At 34.7% G+C, this 21461-nt stretch overlaps 4 protein-coding genes and 1 long non-coding RNA gene across 8 annotated transcripts; 1 reads left to right on the top strand and 4 right to left on the bottom strand.

The window, feature by feature from the left end:
- Positions 1-3588: 3588 nt before the first annotated feature.
- On the bottom strand, positions 3589-4679 carry LOC114185613 (uncharacterized). The gene has a single exon (XM_028073451.2). The coding sequence runs from the start codon at positions 4250-4252 to the stop codon at positions 3806-3808; it is 447 nt and encodes a 148-aa protein (XP_027929252.2). The 5' UTR covers positions 4253-4679; the 3' UTR covers positions 3589-3805.
- A 651-nt stretch (positions 4680-5330) lies between these two features.
- LOC146886531 (uncharacterized) lies at positions 5331-7247 on the top strand. The gene is made up of 3 exons (XR_014995323.1): positions 5331-5434; positions 5549-5625; positions 6943-7247. It is a non-coding gene; the product is annotated as an uncharacterized LOC146886531 (long non-coding RNA).
- Positions 7248-8076: 829 nt separating this feature from the next.
- Positions 8077-12468, bottom strand: LOC114185612 (protein disulfide isomerase-like 1-4). The gene is made up of 12 exons (XM_028073450.2): positions 11796-12468; positions 11558-11687; positions 10936-11101; positions 10722-10840; positions 10547-10627; positions 9777-9863; positions 9462-9536; positions 9265-9333; positions 9100-9180; positions 8884-9018; positions 8632-8688; positions 8077-8511 (listed from the first exon to the last, which is right to left on the bottom strand). Exons 1-12 carry the CDS (start codon positions 12308-12310, stop codon positions 8329-8331), a joined length of 1698 nt encoding a protein of 565 aa, XP_027929251.1. The 5' UTR covers positions 12311-12468; the 3' UTR covers positions 8077-8328.
- Positions 12469-13105: 637 nt separating this feature from the next.
- LOC114184287 (putative serine/threonine-protein kinase PBL28) lies at positions 13106-17244 on the bottom strand. Of its 4 annotated transcripts, none has more exons than XM_085673795.1 (11): positions 16644-17244; positions 16049-16567; positions 15742-15885; positions 15342-15467; positions 14830-15060; positions 14512-14735; positions 14259-14385; positions 14093-14164; positions 13830-14007; positions 13606-13738; positions 13106-13468 (listed from the first exon to the last, which is right to left on the bottom strand). In XM_085673795.1, the coding sequence occupies exons 3-11, from the start codon at positions 15836-15838 to the stop codon at positions 13406-13408; spliced, it is 1251 nt and encodes a 416-aa protein (XP_085529921.1). In that variant the 5' UTR covers positions 15839-15885; positions 16049-16567; positions 16644-17244; the 3' UTR covers positions 13106-13405. The 4 variants fall into 4 exon arrangements, with proteins under 4 accessions (XP_085529921.1, XP_027927377.1, XP_027927379.1 ...); XM_028071576.2 differs by having other exon boundaries at positions 13106-13521; positions 16644-17232; XM_028071578.2 differs by having other exon boundaries at positions 13106-13521; positions 14830-15000; positions 16644-17232.
- Positions 17245-20016: 2772 nt separating this feature from the next.
- LOC114185834 (uncharacterized) lies at positions 20017-20988 on the bottom strand. The gene has a single exon (XM_028073767.2). It carries the CDS (start codon positions 20714-20716, stop codon positions 20297-20299), a length of 420 nt encoding a protein of 139 aa, XP_027929568.1. The 5' UTR covers positions 20717-20988; the 3' UTR covers positions 20017-20296.
- Positions 20989-21461: the final 473 nt, after the last annotated feature.

Raw genomic sequence — 21461 nt, 5'->3', positions numbered from 1 at the left:
TTTTTTTTTTCACTCCTAATTTGATCTAGACATAGACCAATTCTTCTTATTTATCCTAGAGAATCCGGTTCCTCTTACTCTCTTATATCGAAACTTTTTTCTCTCTCTTAGATCGAAACCTCTTACCTTTGGATTTTCTGGATTTTGACATGTTGACTGCTCTCACGAATAAATTAAAATCTCAGTTAAAATAGAATTAACAATCTAATACAAATAAATAAAATCAAAGTTTCAAATCAAATATTTAATTCTTGATAAAAGTAAAAATGCAAATGGACAAAAATAAAATAAAGAAAAATTTCTAATTGAACTTACAATGTCGATGATCAAAATATACCTAGGGATGTCAAAAAATTTGTACCTGTGGGTATTCGCAAATACAACTCGCAACGAGTATACCCGCGTGTAATGGGTACGTGTATTATTTATATTCGCATATTAACGAGATAGGTACATGTTTCACATTATTCATACCCATTGATACCCGTACTCGCTATACTCTCAACTAAATTAAAATATTAACTCTTGATTTTGAATGAGTTAATTGATTTAAAAAAATATCTTCATTTATCTATAAACTAACATTCAACACTATTTAAATAAATTATTTAGTGTTACTAGCATGATATTTCTATTTGCACGTTATGATGTACCTATTTTCATATTAACATGGTAGAGTGCTTATTATAATCAATGTTTCCTTTTTCACAATGAAAGTATGTATTGGCCATCATATCTCATATTACATAGAAAAGATATTTCATATCGAATAAAAAAATGGACAAAACCATAAAATGAACAAAAACAACTTATATAATAAGTCTCCTTCTCTGTTTGATGGTTTTGTCCATTTTATTGTTTTGTATGTGGACTTCGTGTTCTACTTGGTAACACGTAAGTTTTATACCCATTTTTTTTTATGCTAGATAGCTCCGATTATTCTTCTTTCCTCTCTTATGCTGAAGTCTTAGATTTATTTATTTTTTTGGATTTTGCCATGTTAACTGCTCCACAAATAAATTAAAAACAAAATAAAATAAAATACAATTGAATTGACCGAAACCTAAATCGTATCAAATGAATGGCAACAGATTGAATCCAAGAACTGAATCAAAATAAAGAGGACAATAAACAAATTAAAAAATAAAATAAAATTGGATACATGGAATAATGTGCTTGCTGAGCAGAACAAAATCTTTCCTGAACTACTACACAAGAACCTCTCTACAACTCTAGCTCTGTTTTAACAGACGATTTCTAAGGTTATGTTCATTTTAGTAGATAATTTGAAGGATAGTAACTGAATGAATTTAAAGAGATAAATGAGTGATTGTAGTGTTGTTTGTTTCGAAGGATATATAAAAGAATTTAAAAAAAAAATTATGAAAGTTTGTAATAATGTGATAGATGTGACAAATAAAAAATATATTTTAATAGATTAAATTATAAATTTTTTTTTGTCTTTATAATTAAAATGAAGAGAAAATAAATTTTATTTAAATAAAATTAATTTAGAATTAATGGAAAATATAAGCTATTTAGTTAGAATAAAAAGTTAACAGATATAATAAATTTAAAATAAAATTTGATTGACTGAAATTTTGTTTTAATTTTGTGTTGATGAAAATAATAGACTCTCCTGCACATCCATCGCTTTTATACTTTCAAATTTACATAAACCAATACAATTATTCCTTGCAAATCTATCTGTTTCAATAGTCTTGGTAGCGAAGATGGTGTGATGTAACTTACAAAAAAATTGTCGACTCCGGCTCATCATTAATAAATAAAGAACTCATTTCTTACAGGACAAAAAGGTTAAAAGCTAAATGTTTGATGGTTTGCGCATATATAGACTCTGACAGCCTACATTTATAAATGAAGAGATGTCATGGAATTCGTTCTTAGACATTGTGTAGGGTCATATAATCTTAGAATACATAACAAGGAAAAAAAAATACAAAAAGTAAAATAAAGAGGTAAGACAAGATAATAAGAAAATAAGATACAATCATATTCAATAAATATAATAATGTCTTTTAAAATAAAAAGTAAGATAACATTATTTTTTAACTTATAAATACATGTACTTAGAAAAAAAAAATAGAGGAAGAGAGACAAAATGCATCACAAAAATAAAAAGAGAAAGAAACAAAAAGATAGAATTTGTAGCAAAGAGTAGCAATTTTTAATCATGTTATTCTTTATTTTAATTTTACTTTACATCTGTTACTAACTTTTTTAAAGATAAAAAAATTTGAGCAGATAACTTATTTTTCTAATTATTAAATTAAATTTAAGTAATTAATAACTTAAAAAAAACATTCAATTTGAATATGGATTTTTGAATTTTTATTCTTTTAATTTTTTACTCCTAACTAATTTTAAATAATAAAAATTTACATTACACTATAAAAAGTTAAACTTATAGTTAATCATTTTCAATAAATAATTATACATTTCAAAATATTTATTAAAACGATGAAAACTAAAATTTTATGATACTCAAACTTCTCAAAATTAAAAAAAAAAATATTGTATAGAAAAGTTCCAACTTCTATTTTTATATATTTTTTTAATAAAACTATTTCAATAAATTTTAACAAATTTTTATTTTATAAATCTCAATTAAAAATTTAATATTTTATTATATGTTGAATGTGTAACATTTTTTTTTCTTTCTGCACCTTATCAAGTATCGAAATAAGAGCAGGTGAGACATCCAACATTTTTTAACAGTCGAATAAATTATGCATAAGCCCATACCTGACAACCAGCCTCTTCAGAAATTGATATTTGTCCCTCTCAATTTATCTTTTCCCTCTCCAACATTTTTTTTTTTGTCAAAATATTATTGGAGAAAATGATTTTATAAATTGATAAAAGAATTGAAAATTTAAACAAAAACTTTTTTTTTTCTTGTGTAGAACTTTAAATGATATTCAGCGAAAATTAATATTAATGCATTAAAAATATTGTTTTTTATATTTGTGATGAAAATACGAAAAATTAATACGCAAAACCTTATTTCAATTTCCTTCGTGCTATTAATTAGTGTATCATTTATCGTCATATTATATCAAATTTGATTAACTAAAAAATATCACATGCCAGTGTCATATTAAATTCGTTCCTTTTAAAGTTTTCCGATTCTTTTATTTTTCAATTCATATATGCATAATTATATTAAATATAATAATATAATAATTAAATTAATACTGTAGATATATTTATGTACAAAATAACTATATTATTTTTATTTTTCCTTTATTATAAAAGGATACCTTTACCTCTTATTCTAGATATTTTGTTGGCAAAAACAACTGTTTAACTTATGTAAATAGATTATTTTTTACCTTACATCACAGAAAAGAAATCAAACATTAAAGTGAGTAAATTTATTTATTATGATATAATACTATACTATCATATAAAAAAGATAAAATTAAATACATGTATTAATAAAAAATTATAAGACAAAATCTATATTTTTAAACTTGACCTTATAATTTCTATACACATACACACATTTATTATGATTAAATATTGTAAGAAAGGAAAATATGAAACATGATTAGTGTTGAAAAATATAAAAAAGAATATACATGAGAATCTTTATTACAAATCTTTATTACAAGTAGCAGCAAGAGGAAATTAAATGTGCAAAATGAAAATGATGACGAACATGATTTAGGAAGATAGAAATGCTTGGCAATAATAATGGTGATAGATGAAAACAAATTAAAAGAATCTAGAAATTATGTTTAACATATGAAGAAAACAAACATATAGAGGAAGAATGCGTTCAGAGAAATTCTCTCCTTACAGCGTATGCATACCGAGAGCGCCGTATATTCTGCTTCCGCTTCTTGTACACCATTCCCGCCAATATTACCACGCTCGCCGCTACAATTACTCCGATCCCTAGTCCTGCCTTCTTGCTCCAACTCAATCCTCCTCTTGACAAATTTTCTGCTCTTTCATCCTCGTCGTCGTGGATATTGTCTCCCTGAGAACTTCCCGGCGAAGGCGCCGGAGAGGAGCCGGGACTCGGCGAAGGCGCCGGAGAGAAGCCGGGACTCCGCGAAGGCAACGGTGAACCTATAGGTGAGCTGGCCGGGGAAGGTTTCGGAGCGTGGAAGGACGGTGACGGTGACGGAGATGGAGAGGGAGACGGTTGTTCGGAGAGAACAAGGTGCAGTGAAAGAAAGAGGAAGAGGAGAAAAACTGGAAATACCGTGACATTTGGCATTGATTAATTATTTCTAAGAAAAAAAGGAATAAAAAGAAGAGAAATAGTGTTGATCTGAATCGTGAAGAGAGTTGGAAAGTTGAAGATATGAAAAACCGGTAGATCTGAGTCTGCAGCAAGTCACAGCATGCATAAAGCGAGGGAAGACCTCGATGCACGAGAAAAAAATCTGAGTAGCACTGATTTGGACACGTGGCTGTTTGCGAAAAAGAAGAAGAAGAAGAGTTGGAGTGTTTTGAAGAAAGTTTAGGTAATGCAAAATCAATTTGATGCTTGCTTATGAGTTATGAACTTATGACTGATCTATCACCAAATGGTGTGGCTTCCATGCAAAGCCAAAGGAAAACTGGATTCTATGCATTTCGACGCACGCAGGAGCGCTTTTCAATGTTTTATTTTATTTTATTTTTTGCATCTTCTATAGGTTTAAATTTAAATAACAATGATGTCTATTTTATGGTGACGCATTTGATTCACAGTTTTATATATGATCTAGTATTATAGAACATCTAGGATGACCTGAAATATATAGTAATTAATACTGATGAGAATATGTGAAAATAATTGTTAAAGAATTAATCAATGAAAATATTTAAAGAAAATTATACTTAATAGTATATTCACAATTTCTTGCTTGTTATTTTCATTTTATTTTTTGCTAACGAGGGCGTACCGCACAATATTTATTAATATTTGGTGTCTAAATATAAGAAACAAAAGAAAGCAAAACTTCGTCTCATGGATCTCCCAAAAGCCAAGTTGATTTAGATAATGGAAAGCTGTTGATTCGAAGGACGTCAATTCCATTTATAGTTTTCTATTTCAAGAATTTAAAGATCCTTAACCGTTTGTGTTTTTCATAAAAATAAACTTGTTTGAGTTGGTTAAATCATTGAGTGGCAAAATTAAGAGAAGGGATTGATCTAGACTCGGTTTTGCACATTATTTAATAATTGTTGTAAGCTCCTTTTTCCTTTTCAGTTGGGTTTTGGGGCCTAGTCTTCGTGGGCCTAAGGTCGGCCCAATAAGGGGACCCAATAACCATACCAGCCCCTAACCCCTTTTACCTCTGTTCCACTTTCAGAAATAAGCTTATGTTCCCTCTCTTCATCTCCAGCAAAGTGCTCTGCTAGGGCACAACTTCCGTTCGTCTCCGAGCTACCAAAACCCTTCCTTTTCCAGGTAAGCTGACCTTTAGAGCTCAGGGTTCGTTCCTTCTCCCCTTTAATTTGTTTAAAACGCGTGGATCAAGTTAGAGTTAAGACTCTTAACTTCGTTTTGTCCTCCTTTCTCCAGTTTCAGCTCACTGTCATAGTTCTTGGAGCTGTTGTGCTACATAGTTAGGGTCTGGTTGCTTTTGGTGCTCAAACAAGGTAAGGGGAGCTATGTGTTTAAGTTTAAAGTTATCGTAGCATGCTTATGTTCTGTTCCATGTTGTGGGTGCTTGAATGGTGTTGAATCGCGAAAATAAATGGTTGGCTATGTTCTGGATGTTGCTCTGTGTCGTTTTTCTGCCTTGCATGTGTGTTTGGGAATGGATCTGGGCGGTTTCCGCCACTGCATGTGGGTTGACAGTGGTGAGCTCTGCTATTCTCGCCCAAGCGAGCTCGTCTCGCCCAGGCGAGAGTATCAGAATGCTCACCCTGGTTCTGCCTCGAGCACTCGCCCAGGCGAGGGGCTGCATTTTTGGGCGACAGGCCAGCTCGCTCAGGCGAGACAGCGTCGCCTGAGCGAGAAATCGTGAAACCTTCCAGGACCCAATGTGGTAGGCTCGCCTAAGCGAGAGCCAGTCGCCTGAGCGAGACAGTTTCTCTCGCCTGGGCGACGACTCCTAGCTTGAGCGAGGCTGCTGCAGTGGGTGGTTCCAATTCTGTTTTTCTCTTTGTTTGATGGGTGGATTGTGTGATTTATTATTTACCCCTTTCTTTCAAAACCTAAAGCATGTGAATATATATATATATATATATATATATATATATATATATATATATATATATATATATATATATATATATATATATATATATATATATATATATATGGTTGCTTGAATCTTATGAACTAAAAGTTGGTATGTTGGCATGAATAATACATGGATTTTGTTTGGTTGGTTGGTTGAGAACTTGCATGAGGATTGGATGTTCAAGATAAAGGTGGTGGATATGGTATGAAACATGAATTTGGTGTGATAGGCGTAATTCCATGAGTCCCGTGGGGAGACTTTATGGTGGCGTGTAGTGTATATATTAAGATAAGGATTCAAGTAAGGATCGCATCCCGAAACTCTAAAGGGTCAGTGAGTCTCAAGTAGAGCAAACTGACCCAAGTGGTGAGAGTAGCGGGAGGCCCTAGTCTTTGGCAGGATAATGACCTTAGACGTTTAAAGGCTAACCTTGTGTGTGGTAGGGTGAAACCCATTGGCAATGGCTCTGCAGAGCAGTAGAGGCCACCACAAGTGCAAGCGTCCAGTGAATCCGATCTTAATATATGTATCCGGATAATTGAGTCATAGTGTCTTGTTTGTCTGCCATAACATGACTTATGTGTATCTGTGTTGTATGCCTGAGAACGTTTATGCACTTGTTCTTTTAAACCATGATTAGTTTCAAGTTACACTAGCTTACCCTTGCATTTTGTGTTGTTTCTGTTATGTTTTCTCTTTTGCGATGATCACCTTCTGGTGGGAGCAGATGAGAGGGAGATTCGAGATGGATCCGGGAGACGCAGCAGTGCAGCTTAGATCTTCTTGTCTGGATGTCTTAGGAGTAGTTTCATGGCCATGAGGCCTTTTGGATTAGTTGCTCGACTGGCAACCTTTTTGCAAAACTGTTGCACCCTTTTTAAAGTTCCTTTTTCTTAAGACAATGTGGTATGCCTAAGTTTCCTTTTAAGTATTTCAGGATGACTGTAATAGTTATCTTCCCTACGCTTTATGTTCATCTGAGTGCTTCTCGTTATTATGACTGTGTGATATTTTATTTAGTAGTGTAATCTATTAAAATAGGATGTCACAATTGTAAATAAAAATTTAATGTTTTTTTACTAATTTAATTGTTTGTTATCTAAACTATTCATATAAATTATTTCTAAATAAATAAATGATAATAATATGATTAAATAAATTTATTTTTATGTATATTAAAACTAATTGTAATAATAGCTTTGATGAACACTAATAAAATGTAACATAATTTTAAATTAGTGAAGGTTTATGAAAACTTTTGAATTTAAATTACCCTTCTGAATGCCTTTGGCATGACACCATTTATTTACCTTGTCCTTCACTTTCCTCTCCTAAATCAGTCGCGAATCACCCAGAGCTGATATCCGCCATGATATTTAACTCATGATTTAGAATTTTGTTATGAAGTCCACTAAAAAAACTGAAAGATCAGCCAAAAGTACTCGAATGGAAAAAGAAATTAGTCACAAAAAATTACTTTTTGTAAAGTACTTAGGTGCGTTGTTAGCCATTTGACACTTGACAAATGAACTTATCCTATCTTGTACATAAAAGTAATGTATATAGAAATATTTAAGAAAAAAATCCGAGGCCCACCAACTACTTAATTTTCAATTATCAGTCATCGATATTGTTGATTAGCCTTATTTACAGCCTCTGCACTACACCCATGAGTTTACATACTCCTTACTTCTGCCACTACATAGCCTTGTGCGAGGTTAGTGTCAGTTGTGAGGTTCCTTGCGTGTATGTGTCATTTCTCCGTCAACAACAACATTATATTGATGATACAGAGAAGAAAACCAGAGCCAATCAAGTAGATACATGCAACTTTTTCATTATTATGCGTACGGAGAAAAAAAAAAGTAAAATTTAGCAGGGAATTTATTGAAGTCTCAACCCAAAAATTCTAAAGTGCCGACAGTTGTCAAATTTGAAGTTAATAGTAATCATATGTTGCCTTGCAATTGTGCCCTTTCTGAATCTAGCCCCCTCCTTCCCCACATTTTTTATTGGCCGGGGTGAGAAGAAGTAGCTGATATTTCACCCTCAGTCACATGCTATCATTAATCTCAATTATAGTTTTATAAAGAAAAAAGTGTTACTTAACTCTTCATAATTCATCCTTCACATCGCTATTGCTACTCTGGCTCTCCTTGGCATCAGAGCTTTCCTTGGCGCCAGAGCTCTCGGATTGAGTAGTAGAGGTTGGTTTCTGGAGCTTGAATGGGATTGATGCATGTTTTTTGAGGAACTTGTAGAAGGCTACCACAGTACGATCTGTATCAACAGTAATCTGCACACGCAATGAACCAATTACATATTTTTTAATCACCCAATGATAAAAGCATATGTATAAGCATATTTAGAATAGGTAAATTGATAAAATATGTGCTCTTGCTTAATATTCACTTACAGGTTCAAAACTCTTGTTTCCTGCTGGGAAGAAAAGAAGGGTGGGGAATCCGTCGGGCTGCCAAGTGAAAACAGATTAACAGTCACAATTAAATTCTCATATTTTTCATTACTCAGTAGAGATGGATTCATTAACGGAATAGTAGATTCGGATAGTAAACCTAAAACCTAGCATGAGTTAGCACTTAACAACGTTTATATTGATAATGAACAATAGCATGTAACAAATACTTGCAAATAAATCTGGGCTAACCTTAGCCCTGGGGTGCTCATTTGTTGTTCCATCCATCTTGGCTATTACAAGAGAATCGATACTACGAAGATGTTTCGCAAGCTTGTCATATATTGGCTCCAGTGCTTGGCAATGGCCACACCAGGGAGCATAAATCTGAGTCCAACAAGCATTAAATTAACATGATAAAGGTGCAGATGCAAATAAAACTCACAAAGTTTAGGATTAAAATTTCACCTCAAGGAGAACGTCCTTTGACTCATCCAAGACAATTTCATCAAAATTATTCCCAACTACTATTTTCACATCACCATCATTCTGTTACAAAGTTAGGAAGCACATCAGAAATGAAAAGCTAAATTAATAGGACAAAATTGATGGTTGGAAAATAAAATAACATACACTTTCAGGGATCGGATCTGACTTGTAAAATGGTTTTAGTTTGTCATCGAGAAAATCTTCCCCAAATGCCTGTGAAAAATGGAGATTAGAAATTTAGTCAAAATTATAGCTATCAAACCTAATGAAGTATTGATAAAAGCATCCATGCACACTTCCTGGCATGTAAGCAAATGAACAGAAAACTCGCAAAAAAGTACCTTAATTCTGTCAGCAGTCACCTCTCCGTCAAGTACAAATTTTCTTCCATCATCATTACCAGTGTATGCAAGTACCTGTATTGAAAATTCCACTGGTTCATTAAATACACTTCCAAAATATTTAAAGGATGTAATTGTTGATGTCATGATTTCCGTGGCACATCATTTAACTAAAATTAAAAGTGAAGAAGAAATAATTAATTTTGGAGCATTAAATATACTTCCGAATGATTTAAAGGATGTAATATGTTAATGTCATGATTTTCATAGCTTGTCATTTAAATAAAATTAAGACAGGGAAGAAGAAATGATTACTTTTGGACCATCTCCACTGATGCCAAAGTATTCTGAAACAGGCTTTCCAACATCTTCATTATCCAGTTCCACAAATACAAAGATCAACTGCAATAGATAATAGCAATAAAGTTAAATCATTACTAAAAATATCTAAGTACGCTTTAGGGGCAAGAGCTAAAAGAACAATATGTAAAACTTTTATCAGTAAAATGTAGAAAGTAAATTTTATTCTTTCCTACATATAAAATGATGGAGAGGGGCTATCAGCGAAATGTAGCAAGACCAGAATGAAAAAACAAATTTCCTATATCATTAGGGGCAAGACCAATACTCTGATGATTTTAAAACGAGATGGATATTTGCAAAAACAAGGATGTGAAGATTAAAAGGTGTTTAGCTTAGAAACAATTCTGCACAGCACTTCCTTTTGTACACATCTTTATCTAAAGCTAATCAAGTCAGAACTAACTTTCAGAATTCGAGCAACTACCATGCCTGTAAGATTTTAAACCTACTTCGTACCTAGTTATCTACTTTTTAAGTTTAGCAAAAGAAAACTACGCCCACCAAGAAACTAAATCCCATGCCATCATAACTATAGCTGAGAAATCCTTCCTCTCAATCTACTTTCATGACCAACTAAGGAGTGCCCTGCCCCAGAATTCGCATGGAAAACAATGAATTCTATTTCAATTTGCACTGTTCTGATTCTGAAATAAAAGACATGCAAATTTGTCCAGAGAAAGAATGACATAACAGTAATAATTAGTAGCCTGTAAGAAATATACCTTTCCCTTGAAATATTTTGCTGCCTCTTGAAATATTGGGACGAACTTCTCTGAATCATTTGAAGTCGCAAACAGCAACACCTAAAATTGTGGTTTCGAACACAAAGCAACGTTATCAAGAATATTTTTCTTGAGAGATTACAATATTATAACATACATGTATTTAAATACCTACCTGTTTCTTGATTGAATTTTCGAAAACTGCTGGGGCACTTTCTCTTGTAAAAAGTGTTACCAAAGGAAGCTTGTTGGAAAAGACAAAGTCCGCTATTGCAGACTTCTCAAATTTGCCATCTGCTTAGACATAGTGAAAATACATCCTTGTTAACAAGGAAAGATAAAACATGTCAACGGGGAAACAAAGACTAAGGATGAAAAATTAAACAAACCAAAGTGGCTAAGTTTTTCTTCCTCCTTCTTGACGAGGATCAAAGCTGGGCGCTTCACATCGGGATCAATATGGAAAAGCTTTGCCACGTCAGAATTCACAGTCTGGTAAAAATTGACATCATCCTCAAGTCTTGAAGCGGCGGCAAGCTCCTCACTCTCAGGACCCTGCACATTATGCATCACAGGATAATGAAACATAACAACCAACAATGTCATTTGTCAAATAAAAAACAATCAACCATTTCATACATTCCAACTATACAGCTCTAGGATCTGATTTAATCCAGAGAATCAAATGAACAATTGCAGAAGACATCAATATTCCAAAAGCGTCAGCTGCATGTGTGTTCGGTGAGTGTTTACAAAATTAATTCTAGATCAAATCGATTCTGAAGATGTCATTTATATTTGGATGTTTTATTCTAAAAACAGGTTAATTGCAAGTATGATTTTTTGGATCCAATGAGATGCATGTAAATGTAACGTTACTTTAAGTCAAAATCAATTCTGGTCCCGAACTAACTCATAAAGCAGAACCAAAATTGAACATTTAGTAAGTCAACGTGATTGTATATTTATCAACCAATTTCAAACAATGCTCGAAGAAATCTGAATACTTACAACTAAAGAGTTGAGGAAGCCCAAAACAACTTTAGTTTCGTTGGTCAAAACACGTTGAGCATCCTCCAATGTAGTCAAGTTGTATATACCAGGTCCAATCTTCTTCTTAATCCACGTCACTATAGCATCCCTGCATTCCAATCAAGTTCAAACAGAAACCAAAAAATGAGTCAGATCCAATCAAATCAAGAGTTGTAATGAGAGAGAGAGAGAGAGAGAGAGAGGGAAGGAGTCTTACTTGGTCCTTTGGCCATTATAAGGCTTGTGAATGCCATCAGCGAAGAAGTAGATAGTGGGGAAACCCTGCACATCGTATTGCTGCCCCAATTCATTCTCCTCCGTGGCATCGACCTTCGCCAAAATGACATCGTCGCCCTTGAGCTCGGAGGCGGCGGCGGCGTACTCCGGCGCGAGTGCCTGACAGTGGCCACACCACGGCGCGTAGAATTCGACCAAGACGAAGCGGTTGTTTTTTATGACGTCGCTGAAATTCTTGTCCTTCAAAACGACGACATCTTTCTCGTCAACCTGAGGCTGCTTGTAGGCCTCGGAGTCGTCCTCGAAGTCGTCGAAGTCGCCGTAATTGGCGTCATCGAAGTGGTGGTCGTGGTGGTCCGGTGCGGAGGTCTCCTCTTCGAGGAAGCTGAGGTCTTCATTGTCGTCGTCGGCCGCGGGCGGGGCGGCGCAGAGAGTGGAGGAGAAGGAGGAGAAGAGGAGGAGCGTAGCGAGGGAGAGAAGGAGAAGGATTCGCATTGTGAGAGTGAAGGAGAGAATTGAAGAAACTGAGATTGGGATTGCAGAAAAAGAAAGAGAGATCTGGGTGTTAACAACAGTGGGAACTCTATGACTATGTGCTGTGTGTGTGACTTCGTTGACTTTCAACTCAACTCCGACCCTAATGAAACCGAAATCAAACCAATTCTCTTTCTACCCAAAAATAAACGCTCACTCAATTTTTGCTGCAAATTGTTGAAACGAGTATATTAGATATCGAATTTTTAATTACTACATTTATTAGTAGTAATTGATAATTTATTGATACCATTATTGCACTGGATTCGAAACTAGTATAATTTATTGTTGTAGTTTTTTATTTCTCGTGCCTGTGTAACAAAGGAAAAATAAAAGAAAAAGAAAAGAAATATACAGTTGTTTGTTTATGAAGAAAGTGAGATGAAAGTACAGAAAATAATTTATCTATTTCACAAGCTAATTAATCATCAATAGTCCAATGCATCCATAATTTGTAATGCTTGTAAAGATAACATGGATAACTTATTAATTTTATCCATGACTAAAATTATTTATTTTATATCTTCTAAAATGGGTTGTTGATTTTAAAAGATCTAGAAGTTGAGATGTCAACTTCAAATGTTATATACACAGCTAATGTAAGAGAATAAATTATGTTTTGAGAGTGACAACAAAGTAGAAGATGATAATCGTACATGCGACAAACTATTAATATCAATGATAAATATTGTGATCAAATATATCATGCAGCAACGATGGTGTCATAAATTTGAAAACCAACATATTTTGCGCAAATTTATAATATCCAATGTAGTTCCTACTTGTTTTCAACATTTTATTTACTTTGTAATAATTACAAATTAATAATATCGTTCCAGGACCAACAATAAGTCAATAAGCATAAAAATAAGAGTTCTGCAACAACAACAAAAATGGTTTCTAAAGTAGCATTGCGTACATGGCAAGGCTTATTATTGAAAAAGCTCACTCCCAAGAGTCACGGCACCAATCTCATCGTTGAATTGAGAATACATGGGAGCAATTTCTCTTTGAATTTGCTCCAACTGTAGCACAATTTGCGCCATTGATGGTCTTCTAGAAGTAGCATCCACACACTGCAATGCCAACATCAAAATTCGTCTGGCACCATGCTTTTCTCTGTATCCCAAGGTCATGTCAACAAATTTGTCCAAGTCAACACGATTTTTTGCCTTCAAATTAGTTAAAGTTGGGATTAGCAAGCTTAAGTTGGAAAATCCACCAAGTTTGGAAGCATTAAGAATGTATAGATATACCTGAAATGCTATATTTTCATCTGGGTGTAACATGTTTTTGTTACGTGCTTCACAGCCACAAATCAACTCTAGTAAGAACACCCCGAAACTGTATACATCACTCTTCTCTGAGTAGTTTTGTGGAAAGCTCAACCTTTGTTCATGGGAAATTAAAATCTCATTTAGTTTTAATCAACAGGGAAAGTTAAAATTGTTTAGATTCTACATTTGAAGTTGTAGCGTACTCTGGGTCAAGAAAACAATCTACATTTGAAGACGAGCCTGCATGATCAACTTGTGTTTGCAGTTTGCAGAATCCATAATCAGAAACCTTGGCAGTGTAAGTTTCATCTAACAGAACATTGCTAGTTCTAAAGTTTGTGTGAACCAAAGGAGGAACCAAACTATGAAGATGTTCCATTCCTGATAAAAATTAAGATTGAACTGTGTGTGTTGTGAATTCCAAAAGAAAAAAGGATAATAAAAACTATAGCCGAAATTGGTTTACCTTTGGATGCGCCTAAAGCAATAGATAACCTTCGCCACAAGTTTAACCTTCCAACAGGTAAACCTTCACTATCTGCATATTGCATAAACACATGCATGAAGCATAAAATACACAATTCAAGGTGCAACAAATCTCATGTAAACATGGAGGAGGGGAAGATTATTACCATATAGGTGACTCCCTACATTGCCGTTAGGGAGATATTCATATACAAGTAATTGTTGATGGCTATCTTCATAATAGCCTATGAGTTTCACAAGATGAATGTGGTGAACATGAGCAATCTGTTTCACCTGCTATCCATTGAAAGAAATCAAATACTTGATAAAGGCCTTCTAAAACTTCATATGTGGCAGTATTGGAGCCAAGAGTGCTAATTTCATACATATATCAGAACAAAAAAGGAGACATCTAATTACATTTAGGACGAAATCTTTTGTCAGAGCAAATAGACACCTTTTTATAGCCACAATAGAACCATCTTGAAGCAAGCCCTTGTATACAACACCAAATCCACCTTCACCAATGATATTATTATGACTGAAATTTTGTGTAGCTTGTTCCAGTTCCAAAAGTGTTAACTCCCTTGTGTTTTGTGGAGAGAAAGCAATGACATGCTGTGTGTTGACTCTTCCCATCTCAACTGTTGAAAATAATGTCATATAATTTTAACAGAATGAAACAGAACATTGATTAGTTAATCGTATCAATTCGTTGAAGAGATGAAATGAACTAACCAGTGGGAGATGGCATAGAAGAAGCAGCCTCAGATGTTTGCCTCAGAGATTTTTTAACACGCATCAAGCAGATATAGACAGTCACCAGAACTACAACGACAACAATGGCAGCAATAACGCCACCAATTATGACAGAACTCCTTCTTCCACCTGGTTTTCTATCTTGAGTTTCTGGAAGAGGTGTAAGTGTTGGAATGTCATTATTCCCATCTATCTTTGTTGTTACTCCACCTGTTTCTCAAGTGGAGAGTTTTTCTTACAACTCTTATGATTGATTGAACTGAATTTTTCAAGGAAAACATTTGAAGTGAAAAGTGAAATTTTTTACATGTAGAGGTTTAATATCGATCCCAAAACCTTATGTTACCAAAATTGAAAAAAAGTATGCTGACTTATCAATTAAATTTTTTGGTGTGAATCTATTTGACTCAGTTTTACCAATCAATCCTTACTAAACAAAATTCAGATAGACAAAGAGGAGGAGCTTACAGAGAATTTGAGAAAAAAAGCACCTGAATCTTTTAGTTTATAGCAGTGAAGACAAGGCCATTGCTTTTGACATGCATATTTCACAATGCTGCATCTTAATTGTGGTGGACCTCCAACCAAACCCTCCTTGAAAGTGATCAAAGCCTCAGCTGCAATCATCAAGTATATAATTCAGTAACTGCATCAAGTTAAATCATTGCTTCCCCCACATTCTATATATGGTCATGATGGCCAATGTGTACTTCCATGTAAAAAAGCAGGTACATTCATAACGTGCAAATAGAAATACCAAGCCAGCAACACTAGGAATTCAACATTCATGGAAAATTTACTCTTTTTTCATTCTGAAGTCCCCTGAAACTTTTTGATACAGAAAACTTTTTCAAGAATGTTATATAAAAACAAGAAACAAGAAAACCATACCGTAGAATTTGTAGGTTGCTCTGTTGGGAAATAAAAGATGAATCAGTATCATTAGCAGAGGCAGCCTTAGCCCCCATAACAATCGCATTGTAAACATGCATCACCCAAGGAACTCCTTATGAATTCTCAGTTTGTGCATCACCCCTATACAGTTTCAAAATATGGTCATTAAATATTAAGAAGAAAACCTCACCCCATAATGGATCTACCACAATGTAAACAAAGATCCAAAGTGACAAAGGAAGTGGATTTGTTAACCAGAAATAGCACACGAGGGACAAAGTTCACGAGTGAAAAGGGAACATACCAAGGAGTGTAATGAACTGTCATAATGGGAATGGATTATAGATACAGCAAACTGATTTATATAGCTGTCAAAATTGAGGGAAGAAAAATGAATTCACAATGCTTCTAGAGAAAGTTACATATTTACCAAGGAGATTTGGAAGTAGTAGAAATAATTGTAAAAGAGATAGAAAAGGGAAGGTGAGTGTAAGACTCTAGTCTATAACATTAGCTTCCCAAAAATCCAAGCAGTGGTCTTGGTTGACTATAACTATACAGCTAAGAAAAGCTGGAAAACTCCTTAAACAGGTTGTCTTCATTCAAATGGACAGGTGGAATTGCTGCTTTCTATTGAACATTGTTACGACCATAAATTTCCAAAGCAGGGAAATGGAGTTTCAAATCCCAAAATATTCCCAAGGAATCTCAAAACCTGGACTAAGAGCCAAGAGCTTTTCAAGAGCTGGTGAAACAAGAAAGTATCAGCTATCTCTATACCAAACTGGTTTCCAGAATTATTTTCCAGGCCATCCTCAATTACCTGCACGGAATTGAAATTATATGCACTGATTCAGCAAATTGTAAACAGTTTTACAAAAGCAAAATCAGGGTCTTACTTTGTTTTTTAACAGCAGAAGGACATTGTTCATACTGCAAAGTGCAATGAGAGGAGAACAATGCGGTGAGTGTGGACCGTGGTAAAAAGTATAAAGTGGTGATTCTGAGGAAGGTAAACTCCAAAAGCCAAAAACATGATCTTTGTCAGGAAAAGCTCGTGGAATTTTAGATCTCTTGAAAGAGTTGAGGCTAAAGCAAGTACAGTACAACTAGAAAGTGTCAAATTGTGATGACAATTCAGGTTGGGTCTAGAACTGATTTGAGAGATATAATCCCAAGACAAAGAAAGGGTCACCATTTACAGGACTCATTGCATAACAGAAACAGTAAGAGGAGACAAACAAACAGGGAGAGAATCTGTTCATCAATGCAGTACAGGCTCTTCTAGTGTTGCAGAAGGCCTAATCCTGATAGCTTTTTTCTGTTTTTCTTTTAATTTTGTCCATACCCTTTTCTTTATTTTTTGTCACAAAGCAAAAATGCTTATTCCTAATATTCCTAATATCTATAGATCCCACAAAATATCACATTGAATGCTTTGCTTAGGCATCATCATTGAAGAAAATTAGGAAAAGAATTCCCACTTCCCAGATAGCAGCCACTACAAATGGTGCAGACAATCTTATTCATATTTGGTTCTTTCTCACAACTCATTATATCCATCCTGAATCATGACCAGTTCAGAATAAGAACTTTGAATTTCTACCTTGTTTCACGTGCCCTTGGGAAGTGCCCTCAAGCTACTAAACCTTAGGTTGTAGCTTAACCAGTTAAGAAAAAAAAAATACAAAATTTCACTGTATAAGAAGTTCAAGGTAAAGTTTTTTTTTTTAAGATTGAGTTGAACTTAAATTTTATTTCTTAATACATTTTGATTAATCTTGTTTTGGTGTGAGTGTTGTTTATGAAGGTGAGAATGAAGGTGTGGTGTGGTGTGTCCAATAAGATGGGAATAGGTGTGCATGGTGGTGTTGTATTAAAATGATGGGGACAGAAGAGGGAAAGGAACATCCTTGATCCTAAAACGAAAGGACCATGGGACTTTTGAATTGAAGGGAGTGGTCTGTTGCATGATGGTGACGGAAGGTGTTGTTTGTGGGGACCGTGAGTGAAAATGTTGAGATGCAGAATAGAAAGATCACATGAGAAGAAGGGTCTTTAATGGTAGATTGGCCATTAGCAGGGAAGTCACATGCTCGAAAATGCTTTTGCCTTTAATGGTCAAAAACATTATTTTATTCTCTTTTCTAAATTTATGACTTTTACCAACTTACATCCAATATCCCTTCATCTTACAATAAATTTATTTCACTGGTATTTTATACACCAAAATAATTTAATTTAATTACTGTTTTACGCAAATCACAAGGAACTAAAACTGATATGCACCTGTCATTGAATGACAGAATTGTACTATATTTTTAGTCTGATGAATAAATCGGTTAAATAACCGATTTAAAGAAATCATAAAATCCGCACGAAGAAGAATTCGTTAAAATACTAAAAAAATGGTAAATCAGATAATCCATTTAATTAAAAACATTTATATTGTGATTGGACGAAACATTTAAAAATGATGATGAGAAATTAAAATATGTATTTGGATTGTTTGTAATTAAATTTCTTTCATTTTTAAATAATCTGTTTAGGTAAAGAAATTAAAATATCTTACATTTCAATTTTTTGTTTGGAGGAAACAATTGAATTTCTTGTGAGGTAAAATTTCATTTTAACAAGATTTATTATAGGCTTAATTATGTTTTGAGTTTATGATAAATTTGAAAACTTTCGATTAAGTATCTAATAAATTTTTGTGTTCTATTAAGTCCTTAAAACTAGAAAGGTTTGACGACCCACTAGGTCGTTGGACCTATTTCTGTCATCGAGCCTGCCCGACCAATCTATCACGTCAGGTCAGTCCAACCCAACTAGCTCGTCAGGCCGGTTGGGCATGTCTAGGTTGTCAGGCCGGTCGGATCCGTACATGTAGTTGGACATGCTCTGTTCATGTGGTTTGTCGGGCCCACCCGACTTGTTTGGGTCATCAGGCCCGCCTAGCTCGTCTTAGTTGTCGGGCCTGTCTGACCTGTCTTAGCCTTCGAGCATGTTCGACCTGTTTGGGTCGTTAGACCCATTTAGGACGCAGGCCTGTTTAGGACGTCAGGTCCGCTCAGCACATTTGGGCTTTCGAGCCCCGCTCGCCCGACTAGTCTTGGTCGTTGGGTCAATCCAGCATGTCTGGGTCGTTGAACCTACCTGATCCATATGGGTCGTCGGGCCCGTCCGAACCTTTTGTGCCATCGGGTCGGCTTGATTCGTCTATATCGTTTGGCTAGCCCAACCCGTTAGGGTTGTCAGGCTTGTGGAGTCCGTTTGGGTCGTCTGCCCGGGTTGGCCCGTCTGGATCATCGCACCAGTCGGGCCCATCTCAATCATTAGCTTGTCCCACTCCGACTATCTAAGCAGATTGGTTTGAAGACCTAATTCCAGATCCGTAGTCAAGACGACCCGACCCTAGATGATGGTCGAGTGAGGTCAGGCCCACGACCGAAACAACCTAGATCGTCATTGAAATGTTTAATAATATATTTTAATTGTTCAGAAATTAAGTGAGAATTTGTTAGAGAACTTAAGGAGAATAAATTATTTTTTTCTTAAAAAATGATACATCTTAATTTTTTATTTTTTTTCTTAACTCATTAATTAAATATAAATACAATATCTCCCAACTAAATCTTTTACATGTGAAACATTGGTACCAGTCAAAATTTTCGGATCATTCTTATTTTGTGAAACATAAAGATATTGAATGTAATGTACCTTTAGAAAATTATATTTATTACTTTAATTATAAAAGCTTCCTGTGGTCCATTTTAAGTGTTATTGAAGTGCAATACACAAGATTAAGAAACACATTACTAAAATTCAATTATATGTTTTTGATGAAATAATCGCCTGATTCTTTTTCTAACGATTAATCATCTTAATTTATCATGTCAAGGTGATTTATTAGAGTATAATTAGTATTTTATTACTCTGTGAGAGACTCTTCCACCTAAATGAAGTTTAAAGATACATAGAAGGGAGTGATAAAAGAAATGCACTAAAATACCATTATATAGATTTTTCTTTTAACCCAATCTCAAGTACACTCAAAACAATATGAAATCTCCACATGAAATTAATTTACTTGTTTAAATTATACTTGAAAAAGATCGTATTGACAAGGTGGTACTATTTAAAAAAAAAAATGGTGTGAAATTTTGTATAACATGTTATTGGGCTTAACCCCGGATAGTAGATCTATTAACTTGTAGTCTACTATTTGCACCACCTTCATTGCTATTAAGATGTTCTGACAGACATTGAAGGTCTAAGAAAAAACATTTTGAGTTCATAACCTAAGGAGCTTGTTTGTAAAAACACTGAAACATTCGACCTTGATTGTTCGACAAGATCCAAATTAGAAACAGATCACTATATCACAATCCACAACAGTAGATACACTGGTTAACCAAAAACAAATGGAAGAAGATAAAAGCAAATAAGTAATGGTGTAGAAGTAAGATATTAAGGGCATTACATTACATTACATGCCCTGCTCTACATCTAGGGTGAGATTTGGAAGTGATTATGACAGAGACAAAGCATATCAAACATGTGTTTGAACAGCACCATTGTGGTTGGCTCTACTCATGTTGGTTCGGCGAGTAACCCTGACATGGTAGACCCCCATAGCCAAAACCACGACAAAAGCAACACCGAAGACAATGCCAGCTAGGCCACCAGCTCCTAATTTTCTGCTACCTCTTTCTAGTGTTTTCGCTCTGCTTTCATGAATTTCAGTGGCTTCCACCTGTGCCGCTAAAGGCATTGGTGAACATTTTGATGCTGCACAAGGGTTTTTGGTCTCGGGCTTCTTTTCATTGGGATGAAAGAAGTTATATGCAGATGGTGAAAAGGCTTCGGGATTCTCGTAGACAAGCCCATGAGGGGCTCTTTCTTGGGCTATGACAATGGAGACAAGGGTTAGAGAAACGAGGGAGAGGAGACACAAACCAATGGGACTCATGTTTTTGTTCTGTCTCCTTCACTTTCTGCAAAACACTTGGAAAGAATGAAAATTTCTGGGTGGGTTTTATAATGCTATGGTTCTGACACCAAAAGGTTGTTCCTTGGACCTGAATTTTTGTGTTGGGAAAAGGAGGCTAATGAATGGGAAACATAATTATGACCTTCGACTCTCTTCAATTCCCAAACTGCCCCCATTATGATTTAATTATTCTAATTTCATGCATAAACCCTCCCAAGTATTGATCAGTTTTGACACTTGAAAGATTGTGAAGTGTTTGATTCTTTGGTGCTATATAGTAACTGGTTTTTAAAGGGTACATTCCGGTTCAAAACAGTGTTACAGATGCAACAACTCTAACTACTCTTAGATTCCAATTAACAACTAGTCTTCACATCTCTGTTATTTCTGCTGCCACTCAACACAATAGCATTTCTTTAATTCATTGAGTTGATAATTCTTTATACATGTCTTAATGGCATAGTGGTTGTAAATGTATTAACTGAAACAGCTTGTGCATAAATATGGCTTCTTCTGATGACCCTGCATTTGATTATTGTGCCATTTGGAGTGTATTGACGTGGCTCCAAGAAAGATGGTTATACATGTACAACTTGAGTACCTTGATCAAGTGCATTACAGTGTGAGTAATTAGTTACCAGAGAACAAATGATACAACAATTAATTAACCATCCTTTTGTAGTTAAAACAGTAATCATTTGCTGCACATATAATGTATGGAACA

The sequence above is a fragment of the Vigna unguiculata genome, chromosome 5 (assembly GCF_037176805.1).
Source record: "Vigna unguiculata cultivar grain cowpea cultivar isolate G323 ecotype 2 chromosome 5, ASM3717680v1, whole genome shotgun sequence".
Taxonomy (NCBI): Eukaryota; Viridiplantae; Streptophyta; class Magnoliopsida; order Fabales; family Fabaceae; genus Vigna; species Vigna unguiculata.
Note: the sequence above shows the minus strand (reverse complement) of the source record. Positions and strands in the feature narration are given on the sequence as shown.